The 25,368-nt window shown below is 39.5% G+C and overlaps 1 protein-coding gene across 1 annotated transcript in view; it reads left to right on the top strand.

Annotated features, from left to right (window-relative positions):
- Window positions 1–25,368, top strand: part of LOC149298393 (synergin gamma-like) — a 47,847-nt gene that overhangs the window by 11,775 nt on the left and 10,704 nt on the right. The window contains exons 7-15 of the mRNA XM_089487567.1: window positions 198–278; window positions 2,188–2,384; window positions 2,756–2,995; window positions 3,874–4,004; window positions 4,143–4,267; window positions 4,872–4,934; window positions 11,609–12,572; window positions 19,102–19,120; window positions 22,391–22,919. Of these exons, the coding sequence (XP_089343693.1) occupies window positions 198–278; window positions 2,188–2,384; window positions 2,756–2,995; window positions 3,874–4,004; window positions 4,143–4,267; window positions 4,872–4,934; window positions 11,609–12,572; window positions 19,102–19,120; window positions 22,391–22,919 (2,349 nt within the window). The remainder of the gene's footprint in view (window positions 1–197; window positions 279–2,187; window positions 2,385–2,755; window positions 2,996–3,873; window positions 4,005–4,142; window positions 4,268–4,871; window positions 4,935–11,608; window positions 12,573–19,101; window positions 19,121–22,390; window positions 22,920–25,368) is intronic.

A 25,368-nucleotide genomic window follows, 5' to 3' on the forward strand; every position in this document is an offset into this window, starting at 1 on the left:
AGTTCACGTGACTTCCTAACTTTCTTGCATTATTTTTATATGTAAAAAATCTAATTGCTCTTACATGCATGATTGTTTTTTTTTCCAGGCTGAAACATGCTTTTCCTCAACACTGCAATTTTTTCAGAATCAGAATGCATGTAATATCAGGTCCTTGGAATATATGGAATATATTAATTTTAATTTGTATATTGCAGTTGGTGTTGGAATCTTCCCCACAACAGATCCCGTACAGCAGATGTTACCCTCATGGATTTATAATGATAGTCTTATCCCAGGTACACGTATTAATAATCAGTGTCTGTTATTCCAAGGACGCAGTGCAGGGGCGTAGGAAGTGTGAGGCGAAAGAGGCACTCGCATCGGGCGAATCTGCGAAGGGGGTGCACAGCTGCCCGATCAACACCTGCAGCCTCCAGGACTGGTTGGGGAGATGGTGGAGTATCTATAGGGGAGGGGGGCGAGCAGAGGAGCCATGCTCATCCGGCGCCCCGTTGGCAGTGCGCACCCAGGCACCATCAGCGCTGGTCTGGGGAGGAGTTGTCCGATGAGCAGGGCTGGTATGGGAGATCACAATCCCCCTCTAACCGGCCCAACATTAAGGAGCGCTGGGTCTGTCACTTCAGACCTCGGCTTCCGTGCTCCCTCATTACTACGCGCCGGCAATCGATGACGAGCGCCAGGATATGACGTCAACCTCGGCGCTCTCCATCAATAGCTGGCTCATAGTGATGAAGGAGCACTAAAGCAGAGGCCTGAAGTGACAGACCTCGCGCTCCCACCACAGAATGGATTATGGAAGATGAGAAAAGTAAGAGAAGGGGAGAAAGGGGTATAAGGGCTGTGTATATTTGTGTGTTTGTAAGCTAGTGTTTGTAAGGGCAGTGTGTGTTTATGGGCAGTGTATGTGTAAGAGCAGTGTAGGTATTTGTGTGTTTGTAAGCTGGTGTGTGTATGGACAGACTTGTGTAAGGGCAATGTGTGTGTGTTTATGGACAGACTTGTGTAAGGGCAATGTGTGTGTGTGTGTGTGTGTGTGTAAGGGCAGTGTATGTGTATATGTGTGTTAATGGGCAGGTGTGTGTAAAGGCAGCATGTATCTGTGTGTTTATGGACAGGTGTGTGTAAGGGCAGTGTGTGACAGGTGTGTGTAAGGGCTCTCTAACAAAAAAAATAGCTGGGGTGCACAATTTTCCATTCTTTCCTAGGGCACAAAAAGAGGCTAGCTACGGCTCTGACGCAGTGTACACTTTTGGTGTTTTTTTATGTTGTTAAGAGGTTAAATGTTTTGGGCTATGACATTGATCTGTACAAACAAATCTTCTTCTTTACATAAATTTATTAGCAATTCGGCTAAATCAGAAAAAGGATTAAAAAAGTTTTTTTCTAGCTAAGAGCTTAAACTATTTTGATAGATTTATTGTGTATATATTAGCTTTCCTATATATATTAAAGGCTATTGTTCAGCATTGTGAATTTGATAGAATTATACATATATATGTTCACAAACCTATTTTTGTCTTTAAAACCAGTGCATCGTGAAATACGCACAATTAAAAATGGTCATACAATCAACATACAAATTAATTAAAAAGCATGAATATAAAATGTAATACAATTAAAAAAGGTCATCTCCATCTTTCTATACGAGCAACGCTATTGGTCGTTGGTAGGGGCCTCCTCTGCTATCAACCAATGAAGAGCAGCTGCTCTTCATTGGTTGTCAGACGAGCCCCCTGCTGAGACCGCTGGTCTCCCTGCTCCAGGAACTAAAGGTCTGTGTGAGCAACCAATAGAGTCGCTCATATAGACCTTTAACTCCTGAAGGTGAAAATCCTCCTGGAGAGACCATTGGTCTCCCCACTTCAGGAGTTAGCGAGCGACTCTATTGGTCATCGGCAGTCTTCTAGCATCAACCTACGGATTTCAGCTCCCGTTAACCCCTGCGATGCTGCGTAGATAAGGTAGGCTAGATGGGGAAGGGACCAGGGAGACTAGTAAACGAACACGAAGATTCCGCGTGTTTTGTGTCTTCGTCTTCGTATACGTTTAGCCGCCGCCATGTTCATTTCTTCGGTATTTGAGCTGAACAACGGAAACGCACCCTTCCTGTTCGTTTTCATGTTCACCCAACTACAAATGCATGAGTCTAATAAAGACTAACAACACCTTTTTATGTTTCCACAGAACTTTATAAGGTTGTTTTAGATTCAAGCATGACACCTACTGGGATAGATACAGCCAAACTGTATCCTATTCTAATGTCTTCAGGACTTCCCAGGGAGACTTTGGGGCAGATCTGGGCATTAGCAAATCGAACAACTCCTGGGAAACTGATAAAAGAAGAACTTTACACTGTTCTTGCTATGATAGCTATTACTCAGGTACTTCATTTTATGTCTGTTTTTATTTTTGTACTGTAGAATAATCTAGGTCCTTGTGAACACTCGGAATAGCCAAACACACACTTTGTGATTAGGCAACTCTAATTCACTTCTTCATCTGGCAACCTCTAATTCCCTACTTCAGTCTTGGATGTGCTAACACACCATAATAGACTAAGGCCCTAGTGAAATTAAGCACTTGTGTAGGGTGTTCCCTGACATAGTTAGTGAGATTGTCTAAGCCAGAGAATTTGGACCTGTCCATTGCCATATTCATCATATATGAAGTTTTTTTTTTTTGTTTAATAAATGATTTGATTGGTTTGATTTTTTTTATACACACTAATCATTGTATTCCTTTGTGTGACCAGAGAGGTGGCCCAGTCCTAAGCACTGATGTACTGAACCAGTTTTCCTCTGCCCCTGTACCAACTTTGAGTGGATTCCCCATGAGTCTCTCATCCACAGTAAATCAACTACATATAGCACCGACAAGTTCTGCGGCACCTAGGCCTGTTAATATTGCCCCACCAGTGATCTCATTGAACAGACCAACTTCAGGGGTAGTTGCGCCTCAAAACACTATGATGCATCCACTTCCTACCCAGCAGGTAAGGACAAAGATATCTATGACTATATGCATTCCCACTAATATATATGGCTGTGGCTAGACATGGGCAAGTTTTTAAATGGAGAGGTTACAAGGGAGATATTTGTTCCTCCACATCTGGCCTATATATAGCCCTATAGTTTTCCTAGCCAGAAGGGCTGAGCTTACTGCTTAATGCATAGTTGGATGTGTGAGGAGACTTTTAAGAAATTTCACTAATTGTCCTATGAATTGTACAGGTCCGGCCAAGCTGTGAATTATTTTTTCCAAAATATATCTTATTTTCTTAAGTCTGATAACGATGTTTGTTCTAATTTGCAGATTATTCACGTTAATAATAATAATTAGTAGTAGTAGTAGTATTCAAGAAAATATAAATCTGCTTGGTTGGAGGGGCTTGGGTTCTTTTAAATTAATTTTAGTCTATATGTTAAGCAAATAAATATTATCAAATCTGTCATATTTTTTAACATAGAAGCGTGATTGCGTAAGAATAACAGTTTTAAAGAAGCCTTTTTTGTTTCTACCGCAACAACATATTTGTGCCTGCTTTTGTCTCACGTAACATAAGTGTTCCCGACCAATGAGCCAAATTTCACTTAATTATTTCTGGCAGGAGTTTTGGCATTTAGCAATACCAAGAATCGCATGATGGTGTATTTTAGGTACAGAGGTAAACTGTTATTATGTGTACTTAATGTGACCAGGTTTTGAAAACAATATTTTGCAGTTAATTTATAGCTTTTATAGCTTTCGACCCTGTAGTTGCTACTTTTGTGTTACCAGTATTATAGTCATGTATGTTCCAAACACGTTTCGGTTACTGTATTTAAAATATGTATTTTTCATAAAAAAAATGATTGTGTCTTTCTTATGTAGTGTGGTAAATCAGAAGATGATGATTTTCAGGATTTCCAAGATGCCTCTAAATCTGGACCCATTGATATTTCCTTCTCTGATTTCCAGAGTGATATTTCAGTGAAACCAACCACTTCTCAATCTGGCATAAGGTGAGTGATACCTGTTCAGTGTTTGCTGCACGTACTTTTCTACACATATCTCTATTCCCTCCACCCTCTCTCTGTGAATGGTAAAATTCGGTTTTTCACTGCTTCACCTGGATAAGCATACTTTGCTTTGTTTTCTAGTGCTCCTCCAATGCTTATACCCATGTCGGGAACAGCAGAAACTGCGTCTTCTTCCTCTGATAAGTATGCAGTCTTTAAATCTATCAACATGGATAAATCTTCTGAAAACCCATCTACGTTTGCAGGTAAGCTGATGAAAAACGTGTTTGAATGTAACAATTTGCAATGCTGCGTTTAGAGATTTAATTCTTAGTGTTTTTAATGTCTAAACCCTACCCTAAAATTTATTTTATAAATTGTTCCTCATTCACAATTTTGCCTGGAGGCCTCGTGTGCTGCAAAGCCAGGCACTGAGACTGAAAAAGGCTTTTTTTCTGTGATTAAACTTAAGCTGAAAAATAAATGACAGAACTTGACAAACTTGAAGTCATTTTGTGTGACATAATAAATGTTTTTAAAGGAAGCTTATGCTCCATGCTCTGTAATATTATCCTAGAGCACTGTTTTGTGCACATATGCAAGGGTGCAAATCATTGGGAATTATGCTGAGGACCACAGATCTCCCGAACCTCGTGAAGGGCACAAAGAGTGGTGGTTGTCCAACTGTGTGCCACTCCAGGCCTAGTTATCCTGCTTAACATTAGTTATTGAGAGATTAAGAGGCATCAAGAATTTGATTTGTCTCAGATAACATGTGCAGCTGTTTAGTTTCCGATCCTATTTAAATATTTGAATAAAACAAATTTAGCAGTGCCATCGTTTTTTTGAGTCTTACTTGACTTTTTTCAGACTTTGAAGACAAGTACCATGCCTTCAGAGAGCTGGAGAAGCCACCAGAAAACAAGTCATTTGGTAAGACTGATTTAAAGAAAATATTAGGCTATTTTATTATGTAAAATGCATCTGTCCATTTATGACTCTAATAGATGTATGTTGGGATGATCCTTTGTTATGCCCTTTGAAAGTATATTTTGCCATAATACAAATAGTATATTTTGAGATGCAATATTTATAGTAAAATAACTTTTACTGTAACTAATGTGGGATGGAGCAGATTGAAGGATCAAAGGTGTTCTTTATTGACAGTAATGTCTATGACTGAGCATTGTAAGTGGTTTGTAATCACATGTTCCCAACCAAGGCAGCCCCCTACGCTGGAAACTAGCTACTTTGCAGCTGAAGTGTGGTGCTTTGGTAGTAGGCTTTAATACTTTTAGTGCCAATAATGTTAATTAAAGTTTTGATTTCCCCAATGGTTATAGTCGGGGCCATCTTCAAGTTATAAGATACACAGCTGCCTAGGGCCCACAACAGTCCACTAAAAGTGTAAGAAATTATGACCCTCTTACAGGGATATTCTTTTAGGCAATGTGTGACAAATAAAGCACAAATACAAGCGTATAGAAAAATGTATATTGATATTGAATTAGGTCAATGTTACAGGTGATAAAACATATAACATACAGAAAACATTTGATAATAATACAAAACAAAAGAGATACTTAAGCACATTCTTGGGAAACCTCTCTCAGCTCACAGGCTTCTCCCGAACGCCATCTAGCACAGCTTCGTTCTGGGTCTCCTGACCCAGAACACTTCTGTTCACTGCGCTCTTCTTTCCCCTAGACTCTTCTTTCCCCTAGACTCTTCTTTCCCCTAGACTCTTCTTTCCCCTAGACTCTTCTTTCCCCTAGACTCTTCTTTCCCCTAGACTCTTCTTTCCCCTAGACTCTTCTTTCCCCTAGACTCTTCTTTCCCCTAGACTCTTCTTTCTCTTAGACTCTTTTGACTATTGCAGCCCCTCTTCTGACTATTACAGCCCCGAACTAGTCGTCCCAGAATTCCTTTCTACCTCCTTGAAAATGGTTCACCCAACCCCCCTTTCCAGAGATTTCCTGTATGACCCAATTATGGAGGAGACAGATAGTCTATGCAAAAATACACAGTTATGTTAAAATACATCGGCTTCAGTTGTCTGACCCCCTGTGGGGTATCCCACCTCTGTTGAGCCTTTGTTCCAAACCTTTTGTAATGCATTACTATGCAAATGACCTTACATTGTAAAACCAGATATCTCATCTTACTGAAACCCAAATCTTCCCCAAAAATGTAATGTCCCATTTTAAAGGCACCATTCATTTCTTACAAAAGGCACTAGGAAAATCTTGTCATCTGATAGATGGCATTTGAGTTATAAGTAGGGGTGAAAGGATCTGGGAGTTCTGCATTGAAGCGCCTGGGAGGTTAGGGGATTTCACAGGAAGAGGGCCTTTTAGGAATCCCATTTAATGCATATACTCCTTGTTATTATATTAAGAGTGTTTACTTATCACCATTCATATATTCGATATCTATGGATTAAAATCTGCTGTGGTATACATTTGCATCAGCTGGAAACCATAGTATGTTGTAATTTATAATGAGTGTTCTTGTTAACCATGTCAATAAATATAAGTTCTTTTTGCGTGTAAAAACGCAATGTGGATGTTTCGGATTGGAAGGGTAGAGAGAGTGGTAGGGATAAAAAGGTCCAGTCTGCATGTCCTATCAAACGCAAAACGCCTTTACACTGGGGGACAAATATCCGCTGTAGTGGCTTGGTAAGCACTACACATAGTCTCCTCCTCCGTACCTGAGATTGGGCAGGACTCCAAATAAAGCCCATCCCCTCCTGATATCCCCAATGATAAGCCCCCGGATGGCTTCTGTTTATATATATATATATATATGCACTTTTTAAACGGTAAACAAATGGATACTTTGCACAATGAATAATGCAGTAATCACAGCGCTAGTGAAAATTAATTGTGCAATAATAATCACAGGGCTAGTGAAATGAAAGTGCCATTGAGGCAAAAACCCAATAAATAAATAAATATACAAACAGTCATTGAAATATGTGAGGTAGAACTCATTGGAAAACTGGGGATGCTTTTTGCTTTTGAGGAGTATCTCAAAGTCTGGGGTGATGGTAGACAAAGCAACTCTGAGGTCATGTTCAATGTCCATTCTGTTTCTATGCTTTGTCTTTAACAGAACCAGAGTTGAGAAGCCACTCTCACAAAGATAAGTTGTGCTGAATGGTAGTAAAACTTTGATGGCATGGGTTGAGAGATGGAAGGATATTCAGCCATAACATTACACCAAAACTGTTGAGAAGGTTATCTCAGTAAAAAAACAATTTAGCATCTGATCGCATGAAAGCTCTACATGCCCTTTGTTGCTTGGCAACATGACGTTTTCCAAATCAATTCCAAGGGTGGTGTCTGGGTAACTGGGGCTGAGATGGTTCATAGTGGCTGTGGTGGGGGGCAGGGGTTGTGGTGTGAGGGTAACTGGGGCTGAGATGGTGCATAGGGGCTGTGGTTGGGGGGCAAGGACTGTGTTGATGGATAGGGGCTGTGGTGGGGTAAAAAGTTTCTGCCCCCCCCGAGATATGCTGCCACTCTACCCCCCCTCCGAGATATGCTGCCAAGATGTCCCCCCCCCACAAAGAACCTCCGCTGCCGGCACGTCTGCAAGATGTGCTTTAACAATCTCCCTTGCCGGGACTCAAAGAAAACATTTCCATTGATTGTTTCAATGTTTTTTTTTACATGGTGCCGTGTTTAGGGTTTTGCTTGGGCAGTCCTAGCATAAAGAGAAAAACCCAAGATACCAGATTTACTTCATCATGCCCTAGCAAACATCACAAACTGTGAACATTATCTCAAATTTGCTAACTGTTTCTCTTTTTACAATTCGATGATCTGTTCACACAAGGATTGTTATCAAATACTGGGTGTCTATCTTAACTACTTTTAACTTTTACCTTACCCTACCTTAATTGACTGAAGATTTGCTGTTATGCAAAGTTTGTATATAATCAATCATAATAAAGTACACAATATATAAAAAATAAATAACTAAACAAATTGTTTAATAAGAGTTGCTTGCATGTTTAATGTGTCCTCATTTCACTAGCTTCAAATTATAATGGGAATCCATGCATTTTGTCAGTAAGTGTTTTGCTTTTTGTTTTGCATGTCCTGTTAAATTTCACAAATTGTATTCTATTTACTGTATTAATCTGGCCCTTTTAGGAACTCAGAATTTAGCTTAAAAAATCCTGATTTTATTTAAAGGGAGCGTAACAGACGCCGATACACTGTTATCCCTTCTTGCAGTGGTCAATGCTGACACCTGCTGAAAGGACTTTTTAGGAGAGAAGAGACCCAGCAAAGCCTGTCCATACCCTGCTGCAATTTCTGATTCTTTCACCTGCTGGTGGATCACACACATCAGCAATGCAGCTCTATGCAGTAAAAAAACCAACAAAAAAACCCTTTTGGGCAGCAATATTAAGAATGACACGGTATAGGCATTTCTGGGATCTTGTGGGCTTCAGCTGCCCAAAGCCTGCCCTCGTGGGACACGGCCAGGGCTTCCCACTGACGACGTGAGCGTTCCAGCTGACATCGCGGGAAAAACAAGGGGGAAATGGACGGGGAGTGGGGCCTGTCAAGGTCCTGCTCCTGCGATCTGGAGTGATTCAAGTGTTCAAGCGGTGCTTCTCCCAGAATTCTCTGTGCTAAACCCAGAGAGTTCCCAGGTATGAGTATAGGCTAATATGCAAGTTATGGACATGGCCCTGTAGAACATAAGAAATGTATGTATATGGGGTATTACTGTAATTTGTTCACCAGTGACACCTACTGTGTAGAAGAATTCCTAAGTGGAATTGCGTTGTTTTTTTTTGGTTTTGGTATAGGTTAATTTAGTTTTGTGTGCTTCAATGGTTTCAAAAGAAAGCATTTAAAAAAAAAAAAAAGTTTCATTTGTTTTGCTCCATTAAACACAGAAAACGGAAATCTTTGATTAAAACAGCATATGGTAAAATGGCAAAACAAATTTGGCATTTAGGGTACTACAAACCCTTGGTAATGAAGGGGTTAATAATACATTCATGTTTCTTTCCAGATTAAACCTGCATCCATATGAAAAAAAAAATATCCCATCCTAAAATGCAGGATCTTTTTTGTAGGTTTTTGTTTACAAAAAATCGTTTCATTTTCTCATTATCTTTATTATTATTATTAGTGCCACAGAATACAGTTTGTGAAATTGGTGTGGTTTTTCTTTTTTATAGCTGAAATTTAATGTAACAACCGTTACTACCATCTTTTGTCACCTTTCCGGTTCTTTGCCATATCTTATGCCAGGCATGATTACGTTCTTCTAGAAGGCTCTCCTACTAATCTCTTCTTAAAATCTTTAAAAGCCTCTATACCTGTTATACTTTAGAAATGGATTGTGACCAATTGTTACATTTTAGATCCTTTAGGCTTTATTGGTTAATCTATTACTGTATTTTTTTATTTTATGTGGCTTCTTTGTAAGTTCTTTAGGTTATTTTATAAGCTTCTGGGGATGGGAGTCTCTAAAACACTAGACAGAAATTGGGACTTTTAGGCCGTCTTTTAAGATTACATTAACAATCAATGTTAAACTAGTGTTATATCACTCTAATTCATCCCTCTAGTATTCATTTGGCTTATTCTTTCATGTTTTTTAACTAAATTGAAATATTACAGATACCAGAGGCCAGGGGCGTAACTAGAAACCTCAGGGCCCTAGTGCGAGAATCTGTTAAGGGCCCCCCAACCCATCTATCCCTTTCTCACTATCTCCCCTCTCCCTCCCTCCCTACCTCCCTTCTCACGATCTACCCACTCGCTCCCTACCCCCCTTTGTAGGTTACTTACCGTCAACTCCTGTGTTGGGAGTGTGAGGCGTTTGTCTCGGGTGCCGGCGCTTCACTGGTGAGCTCCGGTGCTCAGCGTGAAGCGCCAGCACACGAGACAAACGCCTCACGCTCCCAACACTGCACTCTGGGCAGCGCTGAGGCAGCGCTGAGGCAGGCGGCGGCGGCAGCAGCAGCGGCGGGGAGCAGAGGAGTCCTGGATTTCTGTCAGTCAGGGGGGCCCAAGAGGTGCCGAGCAGTCGTTTTCAGCAACCGCTCGGCACACCTTGGGCCCCCCTGACTGGCAGAACTCCAGGGCCCGGTCGCAGTCACGACCCCGGTAGTTCCGCCACTGCCAGAGGCACCCCATTAGTAGGAAGGACTTCCTGTGCATACAGATAAATACTATCCTTCGAACCTTATCTGTTTCCTTGTTAATACATCTAATTACTACTAAAATCTATGTAGACTTTATCTAGGCCATGTAGCTGCCATGTGAAATGTTTTATTCACACTATTTCATCATTTTGTATAAAGCATGTGTTTTTAGGCAGTTTCGTCATTTGGTAATATCCGTTTTTGTAGGAGCTGCCCATGGTGTCATATAAAAAAAACAGTCATTACAGGTTATTTTTTTTTTTAACACTTAAAGTTTATTGGTTTTACAATAGAACATGCCAAGACAAAATCAGCAAATGTACATAGATCAGAAATATAACAATGAGAACCAAAATACACGGGACCGAGGGTCCCAAAAACTCTCAATACATCCACGTATCATAACATATGACATGTGAAAAGAAAAAGAAGAACAACATATAATGGAAGGCACAGAGAGACAAACAAAAAAAAAAAAAAAAAAAAAAAAAAAGACAACACATAAAACAGAGACAAGGACACACAAAAGGGAAAAGCACACCAAGGGAGAGACAAAGAAGGGGGGACAAGGATAGGATACCAAGAACTAGGCTGCAACCAAACGTGGATACGCCTGAACTATGAAGCCGCAGTAGCTTTGAGAAACCAAGGTGTACGGAGTGACCCCAATATGAAGCCCGAAGGGGTATGACCAAATTGATTTTGATAGAACGTAAGCCAGCCGTCCCAAATCTCCTCAAAAATATGCGGTGTGTTACCAGCAAAATGAGCCGCCCTCTCATATTGGCAAGTATTACAGGTTATTTTTATTTTTTTTATTTATTTTCCCTCAAACTTTTTTGCGCCTTGTATAAGATTGTATTTTCTTTACTGAGCATATGTGACATCAGAATAGATGCTAAAAGTTCACTTGTTTCATTTTAAATCCCTATGCTGTCCTTTGTCCCTTTTTCCCTTTTTTAATTTTATTATTTATAGTGTTGTGTATGATAGAGCCCTAGTCTGCCTGACATGGTATTGACATCGATTCAGTCCTAAACCCAACTATCAAGAAAAAAAAAAACCATTGGGAACATGTTATTACACGCACACAGATTCATCCCTTACTGGTCCATTGGCGTAATAACTGAGCACCGTTTCTCTTTAAAATGCTCCACGATAAATGCACCACGACACAAAAATTGGTCAGACCTCCCAATAGTTATTTTATTTGCATATCACTAAAGCCACAGACCCCATAAATCTGGCAGCCTTCATGTGAAGTGTCTTAGAGACTCCCATAATGTTTTAAGTGGCTTTTTTTTCTTTTGTACAGTGTACTACGTATAACGATAGAAGCGTCACCTTATTTTGTTAGAAATTCTTATTGAAGAAACATGCTCATGCAATTTGTATTAAATATTGTCTTTGTTTTAATTTTTCGTAGGGGATGGCTTTGCAGACATTAAATCTGGAGCAGACGATGGATTCACAGACTTTAAAACCGCAGACAGCATATCTCCACTAGATCCTTCAGCAAAAGATTCTCATCTCCCTTCACCATTTACCACTGTTCAACACAAATCACCAACACAAAAATCATTTAATGTTGCGGAGCTTGACCCTTTTTCTTCTGTGACTGTTTCATCAACCGTTAATTCATTTCCCTTTACAGCCGCATTCCCCTCGACTACTTCATCATCCTCTGTACCACCCCTTCCTTCATCATCTTCATCTCTGACAGCATCTTCCTTTAAAACCTCTTCCGTGCCTGACGATTTTGGAGATTTCAGTCTTTTTGGAGGGTCTGCAAATGCCGGATCCACCGGCAGTCAAAATGACTTTGCAGACTTCATGGCTTTCAACAGTGACACTAGCTCTTCAGAACAAAAAAAAGAAGATAAACCTAAAGCGATTAAACTAGAACCCAGTCCGTTGGGCCCACAAACGTTTACCGCTCATACTACCCAGGCAATACAACCTGCTTCTTCAGCTGCAGACAAGTACGACATATTCAAGCAGCTGTCTTTGGAAAACTCTGGCCTTGCATATGATGAAAGTAAATACACAATTCCTTCCATGAAAAATGATGATGACTTTGCTGATTTCCAATCTGACAAGTTCACAGTAGCAGAGTCAAGCTCTGAGAAATCTTTTGTGGATAAAATTGCTTCATTCAAACAGGCCAAAGAGGACTCTGCTTCTGTGAAGTCCCTTGATCTTCCCTCTATCGGTGGCAGTAGCGTTGGGAAAGAAGACTCTGAAGATGCGCTCTCAATCCAGTTTGACATGAAACTGGCAGACGTGGGTGGAGACCTGAAGCACGTCATGTCTGATAGTTCTTTGGATTTGCCGTCAGTTAGTAGTCAGCATCCGCCCGCAGCAGGTGAGGAATTGGTTAGATTGCTCTGGTGAAAACAAAAATTATATATATTATAATTGAAGAGCAAGCTTAGAAAACAATGTTGTGCTTTATAAAATATTTATTCTCTCTCTCACTGTACTAACTAAATGTGAAAGGTATTTATAAAACGTCCATAGACATCTAGGATAATTTTTTGGTTGTGAAAAATACTCTGTAAGGATAATTAATTCAACAGCTGAATGACTGAGGTTGATAGATTGCTTGTGGCTTTTGGTTAAAAAAAAGCTACTTTCAATGCAATCTCTGTACGTAAAACATTAGTCTACCGGTATATACTCTTTTCTCACTCACCGCTGTGAAACGTTATTACATGTAATTTGATTTTTGTTTTGCTAATTATATTTTGCCCAGGCTGTTGGCATCGTCCACACTTTGAAGCTGAATTTTCACTTGCTTGTGAATCTCAGATGTCAAATTTCTACTATTTAGCGCACGGTACAAAGTTAATTGTGAGTTGCTGCTTGGATTATCTGAACTTTATAGGAATTGGCAATGGTTTGTTGCAAGTTCAGAAATTTCAACTACAGCAGAGGGGCTTTGCCTGGCAGCAATGAACGTTGAGTTTTCAGTATTATGTTTGTCTGGTCCAACTAAAGAGCACTTTGAGCATCTCCAATACTTTTGCTGACTAATGTGACAGCTAATACTTGGAGTGTGCTGATCACATACCAAGGACAAAGCCCTTTGAAAGCCCTGTCAGAACACCTGAGATCAGAAATCAGGAAGTGCTTGGCATATAAACTCAAATATAATCACCATTTAGGTCTTTCTTGATCACCCTCTGTCGGTGATGAGACCATGTTAGTGAAAAAAGACTTACAACAAAACAGATATCTATAGAGCTTTCCCTGTTACAACATTCTCAGTATTACTTTGATGTGAAGTATAACAGTGTTATACCAAACAGTATTATTCCAATGACAAACAAAACATGGATTTTGCACGTTCCTTTGACTTTTGCACTCTTTCTACGTTAATCTCACACTATTATAGTTCCATAGGATCTGCAGCTTTGTGCACCAGTAAGAACGTTTGCAGTCCTAGTGGAAACCATATCTGTTACCATACATGGTTCTGTTCTGTTATCTAAATATTGTAAAACAATTAATTTATCCTATTGTATTGTTAGGACGTATTCCCATCAAGTATATCTTTCAGGTTTGCCAAGCTGCCCTAAATACATACCAATATTTATACATACATATATATATATATATATATATATATATATATATATATGGGTTTTTTTATATCTTTGTGCAACCATGTTAAGAAGTATTTGGTCTTATTGACAGTGCAAGTAACCTTTGGATAACCAAAAAAAACATTCAGTAGCCATTTCTTTTTATCTTCTGATTGAGTCACAAATCAATACAAAATTTTAAATGAATGCACACAATGTATTCAAATATCTGCAACATATATATATAGGTACGCGGCTTATGGTCCTGACTGTATTCATAATACTATATTTAACGTCAACATGGCACCAATTCATAGTCTGATATTTTATTGACCACATGCTGCCTAAACAATAATATACATACACTTATAATGGCATGCAATATGTACAGTGTTACGGTTTTTCTTTCTCGCTATAAAGTTGTTTTGTCCTTCCCATACCTTCTTGTAAAAAACCAAATGTTTAAAATCATAAGACCACACTCTTAGGACCCACTTTTTACTTGAATTCATTGATGTTAATTATCTCCCCTGAATCCTACACATCGAGCATCAGGACACCGGGGTGTGGTGGGGAGAAATCTGCCGCAGACTAGGATACATAAACTTCATTTATGTATAGAGTAGATCCTATAGGGCTTTTACAGTTGGGGGCAGTGTGAAAATGTAATATTGTTAAAATTGCCAACATACAAAGTTGGCAGCAAGATATATTGGTGCAGAAAGCAAAGGGAGCACCACTCTTGGGAGCTTCAGCGTATCTGTAGAGCGATAGCTAGGAGGTGAAACACATACCGTATTTTGTTTATGTTCATGGGCTACATTAAGTAGAATGTAGATGTAATGCACATTTTCAGTGAGAAGTTGTTGTTTTCTTTAAAATAGTGGGCATAAAATGATACATTCCATGGAGTAAGCAAAAAAAAGCCTAATCATTTAAATAATTTTTAGGATGCCTACTTTCTTAGAACAGCATAAAGAATAGAGTGATGGGGAAATGGGTTCTTGTTAACAGTATGCCCGTGTTACAAATTTGCTTGTGAACAATATAGAATGTCTGAGACAGTGTGGGTTATTCACTAAAGCGGCGGCTGGCAGGAGAGAATGAATGAGTTCTGCTGTTTGAGTACCAATATCACTATACATTATGAATTACCAGACCTTACAAAGGCCTTGGCTGGCACTCTATAGTTCACTCAGTGAGGATTCTTTAACGCATGAACTAGACATACTTCTTGCCAGATATAACCCTTCGTAATGTATAATGTGTCCCTCTTGCAAAAGCATGGGGGGATTCTGCAGAGTCCCCTCATACACATTTGTCCCTTCTTCCACGTGCTGCACTAGACAGTGCCCCCAGCTGCCCCCTCCGCAGTCCAAAGATCTGGCCCATTGAGCAACAGGACACCATTAGGGGGACTGCCGCCCTCCTGGACCTCTGCCGCCCTAAGCTTGAGCCTAGTTGACCTACTGGATGGATTCAACCAAAAATATCCAAAGCAATTACAGTAATTCTTTATGAAGTTTTGGGTACATTTTCACTATCTTCATTGAATGGCATAGAACAGCAATTTATATTTAAAAGTTATTGGCTTTTACGATTTAGGAAAGATGGGTAGACCAGGTGAGACGAGTTGTACTCTGCCACCAAATTCTATGTTTTGGTTCTAGTTGTGAACTATGTTATCCCCCTGCTGTCTGCCAACAAGACGCTTGGTGTACGGGACTGTTACAATATATGGCATTTTTGTTCTATTTTTATACAGTGTTTATATTGTAATTTTACAATTTAACATGGTTTTCATGTTACAAGGCCGCTTTTTCGGTTACTGCGTTGTGATTGGTGTACTTTTTGACAGTGTTGTCCTTTTTTTATTCGTTATTGCTAATGTTTGTCAAACTTTAGTGCCTGTTCTCCGGAGGTTGACCGCACCTATTGTGCCATTTCTTTGTGCTGGCAACTATACATTTGTATGATATTTTTGTCTTCAAAGGTTTTGCTGATATATATTCTTAAAATGACACGATTGACAGTTTTTTCTAATACTTTTTCTGCATAAATTTACATTCCTGTCGGTGGTTGTTATATATTATTTTAAAGATATTTTGCTTTATATCCTAAGATTATTTTTAAAGTCTTGGCTAAGCGTATTTAAAATAAAAAAATCTCTGGATGTCCTTTTGCTTTAACTTTTTTGTTGTTCATCTAAGGTAAAACTAACAAATCTGACCATAATCTGTAAAGTAATTGGGTTTATTGTTGCCAAAAACACGAATATTTTTGTTAATATTATGTGAAGACTTCTGGCTAGGAAAGTGTGGTACCTTTTTAGATTGCTGTAGGGCCATTTCTCTCTCAATGTTCTATAGTTTTAATAATTTTTGGGAAAGATTTGGAAATTGGTAGAAATGTATTGGCTTTGTTTCTTAGGCTGTGAAACGAGGATAGGTAAAACATTATAGCTCACCAGCTATGTATTGAGACCAAATCTATGAAGATCCCATGCCAAATGAAAAGTAATTTTAAGATATTGATTTTATAAGGAATTATGGGGGGAAAAAAACACAGGTATTGGACTTTCATTATATGTATTCAACTTGGTGTGTTGAATTGTTTGTAATGCTTTCAACTCGCCTAATTATCACATAGTATTTATTGTACTAGAGTTTTGTATGTACATAGAGCTTTTCTGCTTTGTTCCCTTAAACTCCCTCTCTTTTATAAGCTCCAGAATGAGCTTGTCCCGAGGTCTTTTTAACATTGGATGAAAGAGCCACCTTGTCCTTGGGAGACCACAGCAACGCCTCTTGTTCCCCCAACAGCCAGAGCTTGGCGGTTTATTCATGCTTTCCAACCGTATAGTCCCAATTTGGAAACATAGAATTGAATTGCAGATTAAAAATTTGGCCCATCTGTTCTGCCCATTTTTTTTGGCACTGACCCAGGTAGCAGTCCAAATTTTGGGGTCAGTGAGGGTCATTGGCCAGTAAGTGCCAAGGCAGCTGTAAGAAGCAGTGGAGGACTCTGCTGTTGCAGCTTCCGTATGGCCAGTTTGCAACACTACAGCTGAGCGCCACAAGATGGCTCTTTGGGTAAGGTGAGAGAATGGCCATTCCTCTAGTTTAGCTCTCTTTTATTTATCGGCCCTTGTCAACCTCTTGACGCACTTCCAAATGTTAATTTCACAATTTGGACACCACCAACATGGGTGGGTATGTTAATGGTCTGTGGTTCACAAAAGAGGTCTGTCAGGTTGGGAGCCAACAAGACTGATCCCTGCAGTGAGGGAAGGTCGCTCCTTCACCATGCTGGCCTTAGCTGATTGACCAAGACTCACGCTAACATCGGCTGTCAATCGCTACATAGCATAAGCTGAAAATGTAGTTATATAGTTTGTCTAAACTGTTTGGGATACTTGGAATCTCTATTATAGGCAGGTTATTTATTCTAAAGTGAAACATACAGTCTTGATAAAACTTTTTTATTCAAAAATACATTTTTTGTTTCTTTTGCAAAATTTTAAAAATGCAGATTTTTTTATTGCTGGTTTTTGTAACCCTTTGCAGGAAAGGTATGGATTGTTTCTTTGTGGATTAAAAGTGCCTTTAAAGTGAAATAGGGTTGGAAGTTCACTTAAATGGCGTAATTAGATATTCTGATCAGCGATAAATACTTTATAAGGCCAATGGTTAAGCCACTTTAGCTTTAGGAGGTTAGTTGTATTTTTATAGCAATAGGTTCCATAAAGGGCTACTTGGGAAAATAAAAGTTTCATATTTGGGATACTTTGTTTTATAGACTCCTCCTTACTGGTTATAAAACACAAGATTTATTGAAGGTAAATCAGTAAAAGTTTGTACAGGTTTAGTGAATATCATACATGGTTAAGAGGAAAGCATGCCCTGAAAGGAAGGTAGTGTTTTTACACTTGGGTTTTTGTAAACAACAATGGTTTCCATCTTAATCACCCAGATGGACCCTCTGGCTAATCAAAGAGGAGAGTTTTCTGCCCCTGACACCACACTAAAGAAGAATGCATGTTAAAGTACTTTATGGAAAAATAAAACCCAAACTTACCTGACGTAGAAGATGCAGCCCAGCAGCTGCCCTTCTCCCTTTGTTGGCCTTGAAGCAGCCAATCGGTGGCAGGCAAGCACTCCCATTGAAATCAAGGGAGCTCTTGCCTCTCATGCGCACCCTTTCCTCAGTGCTTGTCGAGCAAGGACTGGTGCTGACTGGAGGTTAGTATGCGATGTACAGAGCGATGCGTTTGGCTGAACACATTTTCTGTATGAAAAATAGTGGGGAGTGGTGGTGCGGCAAATGCCTATGCATTGGCATGGGAAACACCATCAACATTTAAAGAGGCTACGCGCCTATCGTATGTAGTAAAGTGCAAGTGAACAATACATTGAGGATGGTGTGAGCTTGAAACGTAACTAAAATTCACACAAGCGCAAACAATGGCGGTCTCCTGATGTGCAGACGGCGCTCTTCATTGGTACACTACTTTACTGTATACACACTAGATTTGAGGTTTTATTTTTCTTCCTTTAGGTCACTCTCTTTTAAAGCAGTTTGGGGTATTTTTGACTTAACATTACATTTCTAAGGTCTAGTTTGTGCCTGCAAAGTGCAAGAAGTACAGATGATTTTTACTTTTGCTTAATATCTATCTGTACGCATTAACCCGTTCACCACCGTGTACGTTCCTTTCCTACATTTATGAACTCAAACAAATGTTAGTGCTGTCTCTGCTAGTAAAACTCTTGCTAAATTCTCTGTATGCCTCTCTTTTGATATATATATATTTTCTATCCATTTAATTAACCTTTTCCTTGTGTGACTGCCTTCTATGATATTTGCCTTGTTCACATGTTCAGCAACTATGATTCTGCATGCTTCACACTTTATATTACTTCTTTATAAGCTCTCTGTCACTATCCTTTGTTATCTGTACGTTCTGTTGTATTAATAAATCTTATCTTGGCACATTCTGAAAGCTTTGGGGCTGTGTGTATTTTTTCTTATAAGCAAGGGACATGAGCAAAGCAATCTTTTATGGGAACTACATCTAAACACGATGGGGCGTTTTTACTAGATCACAACTCGGCTGAAATATTATCATCAGTTCAACTTGTGTGCCTTTCCACCTATGTCCATAGAAAGTCTATGTGATCTCTCATGTGGGAACTTTCTAAATGAGCTGACTCTTTAAATTTTGATCCTTTAGTAGCCAATCATGAAGATTCTATGTGGTGACTCACCAAATGGCTCTGATATGGGTCATCATGGAAACTTTTACATTATTTAAAGATACATGGGGCAAAAGTGCCAACTGGGGGTCATACATATGACCACAGCAGTTTAGAATACGAAGGAGTTTGCTCCAGACTTTATGACTCTGAGAAACTGCCCCTTGACTCTGAGACTTTAGTCAAAAACCCTGAGAGTCTGGGTCATATTTATATGATATTTGTGTAATATTGTACTTTTTATACTGTCAGGTACTTTAAATGTGAAATAGCAATGTCAGCTTTGCAACGGCTGCTTGATGTTGGCATGAAACGTTGTAAACTGAAACAAACTGAGCTTGGTTTATTATTTTTTTTACGGAGCCAAGTGACTGTCATGCCAAGGGAAACACCGACTTATGTAAAATAAATTCACATGGAGGTTTGAGACGGCCCACGGAACTTACAATTGTTTTACAAACAGATGGACTTAAGGGCATACAGGTCAAGATAGCTCAAAGAACTGGCAATCCAGTTACATCTAAGTGCAAAAGTATTTTGGTCTGACAGCTCAATTTACGATGCCATGAAAAAGTGCAATTTATTGTGTTGCTGTCTTACAACTACTTTGGTTTCTTTCACTAAACTAACAGCTAAAAGTGCTCTGCAGTTCATAAAATAGATTTTTGTGTACGCTTAAAAATGTATGTTTTTTTTTTATGGGTTTTTTTGGGGGGTTTACCTGAATCTTGAATTTATTGGTACAATGGCCAACTTTACCTTGGGTTACTCATAGACATTTACATTTCCACCTTTTAAGGTTTAGTTACATTAGTATTTGGAATGCTATCTGTCCTGTCACGTTTGTATACTACATCACCCCTCCAATAGGATTTAATGCTTTGTCTGCATCGTATAATCCAACCAATCATGAGCTTGGGTTATCCTTTCCATCTTAATGTCCAAACATGTCTACACAGTTTAGATTGTGAACTAGGTAAAATCAAAGTTCAGAGTCTTGTGATCTTGCCTATTTTCTTAACCTGGTGGTAAGAGGTTTTTTTTTCTGGTCAGCACAATCTTATTGAAAACCAAACTATAATAATCTGTTCTAAAAGCTTTCTAGGCGTTTATGAGGTAAGTGTTCCAAATCTAATTGAACCAAGCATTCCTGCCATAATATGTAATTTGTTGTATTTACTGTATGCAGGTTCCATTTGTGGGAAGGGTCATAAATAATTCAACATGCAAACTGAAGGATGGCATAGATGTGTGTGGCCTTAAATAGCCCTGTATAATGCATAGTTCAATAGGTGAGGAGACTGACTCTCCTTGATTTGACAATACTTCATGCATGGCCGGCCAAGCTATGCCTGCAGCAGAAGTTCACTGAGGATGGACCTTGATAATGTTTGAAGTCAAGGAACTACCATTACATAAGTTATGGTGGGTAAAAGGTGATGGAAACCCTTCCACTTAAATTTAAGGGGTAGTAGAAGTATTATTAAACACTCATCTACAAACACCAGACAAGCCAGAAGGCTTGTTTTTCCCTCAGAAATCTCATGGTGCTTCCACAACCACAAGGGATTCTGGGTAGGCACATGCAAATAAGGTTAACAATTATCACCTTTGCCTCTATATCCACTTTATACATGGATCCCTTGAAAGTAATTGCCTGCTGTACAGGACAGCCTTTAGACAAAACTCGGGAAGAGGTACAATATCCAGATCACCACTCATGGACAGCTGTTTCGTCCTTCATGGGACTCGTCAGCATGAGGTTGTGATACTGGCTTAATAGTTGAGGCTTGGGGTGATAATTGTTAACCTTATTTGCATGCGCCTACCCAGAATCCCTTGTGGTTGTGGAAGCACCATGAGATTTCTGAGGGAAAAACAAACCTTCTGGCTTGTCTGGTGTCTGTAGATGAGTGTTTAATAATACTTCTACTAAGTCAAGGAACTGAAACACAATTATCCTGTTAACTCTCTATATAGCGAATAGACACCATAATGTCTGTTTAGCTTTATCTTCACTGGCTGCGTTGTCCTGAAAACAATCTTCAAGGCTCATTTGCAAATGTCCAGATGGCTTCAGTCTTAAAATATTTTAACATTAGTCAATTGTCTGATCAGTGTTTGTCTGTTTTGCTCATGTTTTAAATAGCAGAAAAATGCTTGATAAAATATTGGCATCTATGCCAGAAGAAATGTAGGCTTCACGGTTTTTAAATAGAGGACACTTTAAGGGGTTTAAAAGTATAGCCGTTTGGCCATAGCATACTTTGTCTTGTGCTTACATGTGCTAGAGATGGCTAAAGGGTCACTAAAATGATTTTAGTCTGTTCTTGGATAGATAACCCTCGTTATTTATCTTATGCTCCATTGTTTGTAGTATGAGCGCACTCGTTCTGGTTAGTCATTTTGTAAATACTTTAAAGGATGAGCTTTTTAATGAAATGGCGGACAGTATTTCTATCCCATATCCCACATGCCCTGCAGTGATTACTGTTATGTATGGGAACTCATATATCTATGCTTAACCACTAGACAGTAAGTTTCAACTACAGGCCTCAAGGACCACAAACAGGCCAGGAATACCGTATGTCACCGAGCTGGATAGTCCGACTACCTCCGCTGACTTGTGCTCCCTTAGCCTGGGATAACACACTCTTAATCTGCCTCCCAGAGACAACAGGGTCAGTAAAGGGATTAACAATACAATGGGGTCCCAACCTCCACTATCTATTACTTGCAGAAATCTGTTCCAAGGTTTGGCCCAGGGTAAATGTCTATAGTGCTGGAACTGGGGGGGGCTGACTTATAAAACATTAAACTAAAACAATGGCGGTCACTCCCTGGTTGCAGATCCTGGTTGTCTGCCAGAGATAATCCCCTCAACAAGTGATGGGATGATATAATTCTGGGGTTAGACACAGAAGTCTTTACAAAGCCAGGGCCTATTGTCGGGAGGAGGCTGGCTCTCAGGGTCCTGTCACACTGTTTATCTTCACCTATAAATATATTTTTTTAAAATACCTTTAAGGTAAGATATCACAAAATTGTTGCTTGGATAGACAATGCTGTTTGAAAACTAATAATCACTACTTTGCCTCCTGCAATGAAATTCATTCACGTGCGTTATAATTTTCACCCAAAACAAATTTAAATTCCAATTCCTGGATATACTGTAAATCTAATTTTGAATAATACAGTAATGAAATACCTCCTACCAAAAAAAAAGTCTGCTTCTGAATCCCTCTATGTGGAAGTGTCATTGGTAAACGGTTACTGCAAAATGGTAAGACTTTGAACATCTGTGAGAGATTTCCTGTATTTCATATTTCGTTTGTCATTTTAGATGATTTCAAAAGCGTGAATGACCGTAACGACTCTGCATTAAACATCCTGACAAGCTACGATTGGTCGGAGAAAGACAACATAATAAACCAGAACAAAAAGCAATCGGACATCTTCCTTGGCTCAGACAGTAGTGCTATGGGCGCCTCTACTTTGATCTTCCAAAAGAAAGAGACTTCGTTCGGTAGTTCTGAAAATATCACTATGACGACCGTTTCAAAAGTAACTACTTTCTCAAATGAAGACTATCTTCAGGAGATCAAAATGCCAGGTAGTACAACAAGCACCAGATTGTTTGCTGAGGACCCAAGTAGTGACATTCTCGGGAATGGTCTGGAGAACGGTTCTGCTGATTTGGAACATGGCTCTGTAGATCCAGAAAAAAGTTCCTGTGCTACTGGTATAAAAAGTACAGATGACTTTGGGGAGTTCCAGAGAGAAAAGCCCAAAACAAGTAAATTTGATTTTCTAATGGCCACGGCACAAGGCAAAGTGAAATCTAGTGAAGAGATGATTAAAAGCGAGCTTGCAACTTTAGATTTATGTTCCCAAGGTAAGTATGTGTGTGTGTGTGTGCATGAACATAATTCAATATTTCCTCATACATTTCCCACCGAGGGCTGCCTTTACATGTAGTATGAAAGAACCAGCATGTGCTTCTCTTAATGCCCATTTAAAAACCACAGAAAATAAAGGTATATAAAGTCCAGCTTTCCGTATAGTACTGCTTGTTGACAAGGAGAAGCCGCAAAATATCAACACTCTCCTCTGGAGGAACGAATGTATGGAAAGGGTCCTCAGTTAATTCCTAGTACAAATCGGTTCTTTCTGATAAAACTTGCATTAGGAATTGCACATCCTAGTATCCTTAATGTAAGTTCCAATTTGTGATATAAGCTCTCACAATTGAAACTCAGGAGATTTAAAAACCTATTGTGTGGTTCATGGTTAAAACCAGTATTGTGATTAAATAAATTATTGGAATCCTCCTTGCATTTTATACAACAGGTATTGAAATCCTTGATTACATTGTGTCAACGACTTTTTTATTTAAAAAAAAACAAAAAAAACCACTTTATTTCCTTAAATACAAATCCTTTTCAGGTTTAAAAATTAAAAAGGCGAACCTGCCTTCCATTTAATCCTGCTTTGGTTTTGTTTTGTTTGTTTGTTTTGTTTTTTTTTAGGATTTTTTAAATTTACATAATGAATAAGACATACATCTCTCTATATCAGACCTGGGCAAAGCACGGCCCGCGGGCCACATCCGGCCCGCTGAATAGCTCGGACCGGCCCGCAAAGAGTGTCCTGGTGACTCACCAATGAGTCCGGTGTCCCCCCCCGCCCCGGTCACTTACCTTAAACTCCTGTGTTGGAAGCGTTTGTCTCGGGTGCCGGCGCTTTACGCTGGGCGCCGGCATATGACGTCAGACGCCGGCGATCAGCAGTGAAGCGCCGGCACCCGAGACAAACGCCTCACGCTTCCAACACAGGAGTTTAAGGTAAGTGACCGGGGCGGGGGGGGAGATCCTGAGAAGGGGGGGTTAGGGAGTTAGAGGGGAGATACTGAGAAGGGGGGGTTAGGGAGTTAGAGGGGAGATACTGAGAAGGGGGGTTAGGGAGGGAGGTCTTACTGTGTGTGTGTGTCTTACTGTGTGTGTGTGTATCTTACTGTGTCTGTGTGTGTCTCACTGTGTCTGTGTCTTACTGTGTCTGTGTCTTACTGTGTCTGTGTGTGTCTCACTGTGTCTGTGTGTGTCTCACTGTGTCTGTGTGTGTCTTACTGTGTCTGTGTGTGTCTTACTGTGTCTGTGTGTGTCTCACTGTCTGTGTGTGTCTTACTGTGTCTGTGTGTGTCTTACTGTGTCTGTGTGTGTCTCACTGTGTCTGTGTGTGTCTTACTGTGTCTGTGTGTGTCTTACTGTGTCTGTGTGTGTCTTACTGTGTCTGTGTGTGTCTTACTGCGTGTGTCTTACTGTGTTCATAGCTTATTCAGTTATTGTAATAAATATTTTAGCCCATTTTTTAGCTCAAAATATTTTTTCCTTTTTTTTCTCCTCTAAAATCTAGGTGCGTCTTATCAGCAGGTGCGTCTTATAGAGCGAAAAATACGGTATGCACTCCGAAGCCTTGTTCATTTTGTTCACTTCTGTGCTGTGCTAATAGTTATTCAGGCCTTACTTATTCAAGCACCTCTACCAATGACGTAGGCTTGAATAACTTTATTAAACAGCACATAAGTTAACAAAATGGACAAGGCTTCGGAGTTTGTAGTTTGTAGAGGTCTGGCCCTCTAAAACCATTCCAATTTCTCATGTGGCCCCATGGGAAAATTAATTGCCCACCCCTGCTCTATATCCTTCCGTCTTCTGAGTTAACCAACATACCCGGCTTTGTTTTTTCCTATTTGCTATACACAAAGAGGCGTTCATACAAAGGGGAAAAAGTAAGAAATAATAATATGGAATATCCAATAAAAAAGTGTGTAATTACTAGTAGCACACTGAAAGAACGTCCCAGAACACTGTGGGAGATTTTGAAAATGATGTGCCATTGGTGTACTTTTTTATTTTTCTCTTAGATTAAAATTTATTGGACATTCTACACTATTATTGTTTCCTTTTTTTCTTCTTTGTATGAGTGCCCCTTTCTTGTATACATTATTCTAAATAAGAAGTGGGGACTGCTAAGTAGGGTTGCTGCTGTACCTTGGTATTTTTTTTAAATGAATTTAGAAGTTTGGGTTACCCATAGCACATAGCACAAATGGAATATACCACGTATATAACCTTTTCTGGCAATTACCATAGGGTGGTGTCAGTGAAACAAAGTTAGACTACATAAAAGCCTAAAAAAAAACCCTAACTTCCATGGAGAGCGTATTGGAAATTCGTGAATTCATGCTTCTGTATGCACAGTAACATACAGGAGACTAGCAGCTAACAGTAGGGCAGGGGTTTTTGTTTTGTTTTATTTTTCCCGATCACTCAAAATCAAATGGA

This window comes from Sceloporus occidentalis, unplaced genomic scaffold (genome assembly GCF_023333645.1).
Source record: "Sceloporus occidentalis isolate IW3139 unplaced genomic scaffold, rSceOcc1.0.p SCAF_33, whole genome shotgun sequence".
NCBI classification, from domain to species: Eukaryota; Metazoa; Chordata; class Lepidosauria; order Squamata; family Phrynosomatidae; genus Sceloporus; species Sceloporus occidentalis.